Source organism: Octopus bimaculoides, chromosome 2, assembly GCF_001194135.2.
Source record: "Octopus bimaculoides isolate UCB-OBI-ISO-001 chromosome 2, ASM119413v2, whole genome shotgun sequence".
In the NCBI taxonomy this organism is placed as follows: Eukaryota; Metazoa; Mollusca; class Cephalopoda; order Octopoda; family Octopodidae; genus Octopus; species Octopus bimaculoides.
This window is the reverse complement of record NC_068982.1, coordinates 115,707,848-115,711,532: the sequence shown is the minus strand read 5'-3', so window position 1 is coordinate 115,711,532 and position 3,685 is coordinate 115,707,848. Positions and strand designations below refer to the sequence as shown.

The window sequence follows — 3,685 nt, the reverse complement described above, 5'->3', positions numbered from 1 at the left end:
ATATATATATATATAATCTGAACCATGGGGAGTACATTGTTACACATAATTCACCACTGTCTGTTGGGTTGTGTCATGTGTGGTCATTATCTAAGCAAAGGTTTAGTATACCTGGAAGATATGTAGAGCACCGTTATTTGGTCTGTGGCAGTATTTAGCATTCAAAACCACGCCAGCTCTGTAATGGACAAAGGCCACAACGTAGGTGATTTTATCCCTTGTTTCAGCCAATTGTATTTCAGGTTCAGTAGTATGATCGCATGATTCAAATGGAAATTTCCACACAGTTTCCAGCCAAAACATAGCCATAAATGACAACACACAGAACAAGTAGCACAGAGGTCCAAGAGAACACAGAGGCTTTGTTCAGAGTTCTTACTCAGTCATGCTACTCAAACCCAATTGAAAAAGAATCACATTGCCTACTATAAACACAGGACATTCTAATCTCTTGCCACTTGCCAGCACAGATATATACCAATCTTACATCTTGCCAAACATACATAAACGCATTCTTTATATACAGCAATATAACATTTGGCAAGTAATCTTTGTAATGTCAATATGGAAATGAATATAATTCATTAAATTTCGTGGTTGGTTTTATGAGGGGAAATAACATGTGACCTGAACAAATATCCAACTCCCAGCTAACCAAAAGTTCATAGGTCTATTACCTATGGGTAATAAATCTCCTCAATCAAGAATTCATCTGAGGTTACACAATTGCAAGGAAAGGGACAATGACAACAACAACCACAACAATGACCACAGCAACTATGATAACCACTATAGTGACAAGTGTAAGTGGAATATATTTGGATTTTAGGGGTGAAAAAGAGGTCTGATCAATTTATACATTTACTTTGTTATAGCAATTTTATTTTACTACTGGATTGTTCCCTCTACCTCCATCTTCTTAGCCTTAACCATTCAACTGTAGAGAACAGTTACTATTTTACAGGTACTGAGAATGTAGTGAGAAAGAGTGTTGCATTAATTCTGTGAGCATTGCATGCTTTACACAGTTTACATACTATCATGTGACTCAATCCAATAATCACAACCTGTATAAGAAAAGTCAACTTGATTAAAACTGACTTGAGGTTAAACAACAACCAATAATAATATGCCATAGATTTGCCTTATCAGGATTATCCTGGGACTAAACAATAACTAGTACCAGCATGCCAGAGGTGTACTTGACCATGGTTGGCCTATATCTACACAGCAATAATATAGCTTGGAGACATTTTCATAAATATGTTTATAAAAATTTCTCAAAGATTTTATCTAAAGCAAAAAAGTCAATATAAAGGTGAGAAAACAGAAAACAAATATAAAAGTTAAAGAACATGGAATGTGATATTTTATGTTGGTAAGAAACCCTTATTGAAGTGATAGAGAAGTCAGAATGTTCTAAATTGTAATTAATGATGATGGTTCATTATGTAAACTAATTCATCTGAGTTTGTTGTTTTGGATTATTTACCTTTAAAGGTATGGTTATGGCGCTAAATTGTAGGTTGGGATCTTCATGATCTAGAGGCACCTTGTTGGTTATTGTTCCGTTCAATGGATCGATTCTGAAGTACTGATATGAATCTGAAACTAAATTCAAATAAATAAATTCACAATCTTTATCATCATCATCATCATCATCATCTTTACTGTTAGCCTTATTACTACTGCCATCACCATTGCCAACACATCATCATCACTATCATCACAACTATCACCATTGTTATTAGCCAAGCATGGCTTTGACCCACTGTTTCTTGTGCTCAACAGAATACCTATGGACTTTTTGCTTCATTTTCATGTATACTCCTCAGTGATCTACCAAACAGTCTAAGTCATACACAGATACATTTACTTATTTTACTGTTTTTCTTTAACAGTTGGGGGTTTGTTATAACAATGTATCTATCCCAGTATATCTGTCCTTCTCATGGTACCATAGATGTAGTTGGGAGAGCAGAAAACAGTAAAAGCATTTGGGTGGGGAGTCTGTGAGAGAGACCCTGAGGAGCATCCCAGCCAACAGCACTCCCCTCATTCGCTTTCTTTTCGCCTTGTTTGCTTAAAAGAGTAGGTTTTCTCCCATACAGCATGTTGCCAATCATTACAATTGGTTGTCATCTCTTTTGTAGGGTTCAGAATCTTGAGATCAATTTTCAAGGTTTCTCAAAAATAGGCAATCTTATACTCCCCTGTCATACCTTGGAGGATTATAATATACAGGTGAGGGATGAGGACCAAGCTCTGATGAACCTTTAACTGCATGCTTAATTCATCATTGTTAACTCTTACCTTGCTAACTACATCTACCCCTAACTTCCTTAGCACCCATCATATAACAGTGAGGAGCCCTATCAAAGGCCTTCTCCAGGACAACAAATACTAGATATAGAGATTCACTTTTAGCTAAGTACTTCTTTTGCAGCTGTCTCACTAGGTAGATAGTATCAGTGGTACCTTTTCTTGGTACAAAGCCAAACAGCATCTCATCTAGGCTAATCCTGTTTCTTATGGATTTGCTATAACTCTCTATGTAACTTTCATGATCTGGTCCAACAATTTACTACCTCTGTAGTTTCCTTTCCTTTGAGCATCTCCTTTGACTTTGTAATAGTTTTTAATCATGTTGCCATGTTAGTCATTGGGTACGGCACCTTCATATATTTAGTGATTGATATTTTAAGCATCTCAGTGACTGCTTCTGATGGTCCAGCTGCTTTCCCTGTTTTCATATCTTTTATCCCCCTTCTCCCCCATATACCATCCTACACCCAACTCATGAGGTCTGTTTGGAGTAGATTCTCACTCTTCCATGCATTCTCCATATTTATCAGCCCCTCATTATAACATTTCTATGCCACTTTCTTTGCAGCATCGGTAAGAGCAAGTGTGCTATTGTCATTGCATATCCACTTCTCCTCAAGGACATCTTGATTCCAAGCACAATGTCTAATTATTCTGAACACAAAGCAATTCTGATTCTCATACTACAGAACTTCTTTCTTTCCAATTCTCCCCTTGCACCTAGCTTTCCTTTTAGTTATTTGATATATTTCCTTGCTACCCACTTTTTTCAGTTAGCCCAAGCTCATCTTCTATCTTCACGTACACACACACAAGTGCATACACACACACAAGTGCATACACACACACAAGTGCATACACACACACAAGTGCATACACACACACAAGTGCATACACACACACAAGTGCATACACACACACAAGTGCATACACACACACAAGTGCATACACACACACAAGTGCATACACACACAAGTGCATACACACACACAAGTGCATACACAAACATAAAGAAACAGATAGACAGACAGATAGATATGTGTTTTCACTTTGGTGAAGTGTCTTTCATTATAGCCCCAAACCAACCAACGCTTTCAAAGTGAAATTGCAGGAAGCCTATCGTGTGTGTGTGTGTGTGTGTGTGTGCGCGCACATATGTGTGTATGTGAGAGTGAGAGAGAGAGAGAGAAAGAATGAGAGAGAAAGAGTGAGAGAGAAAGAGTGGGAGAGAAAGAGTGAGAGAGAAAGAGTGAGAGAGAAAGAGTGAGAGAGAAAGAGTGAGAGAGAAAGAGTGAGAGAGAAAGAGTGAGAGAGAAAGAGTGAGAGAGAAAGAGTGAGAGAGAAAGAGTGAGAGAGAAAG

At 37.7% G+C, this 3,685-nt stretch overlaps 1 protein-coding gene across 1 annotated transcript in view; it reads right to left on the bottom strand.

Moving 5' to 3' along the window:
* LOC106879352 (cadherin-87A) overlaps positions 1–3,685 on the bottom strand; it is a 49,512-nt gene that overhangs the window by 5,225 nt on the left and 40,602 nt on the right. The window contains exon 11 of the mRNA XM_014928860.2: positions 1,493–1,611. Within this exon, the coding sequence (XP_014784346.1) occupies positions 1,493–1,611 (119 nt within the window). The remainder of the gene's footprint in view (positions 1–1,492; positions 1,612–3,685) is intronic.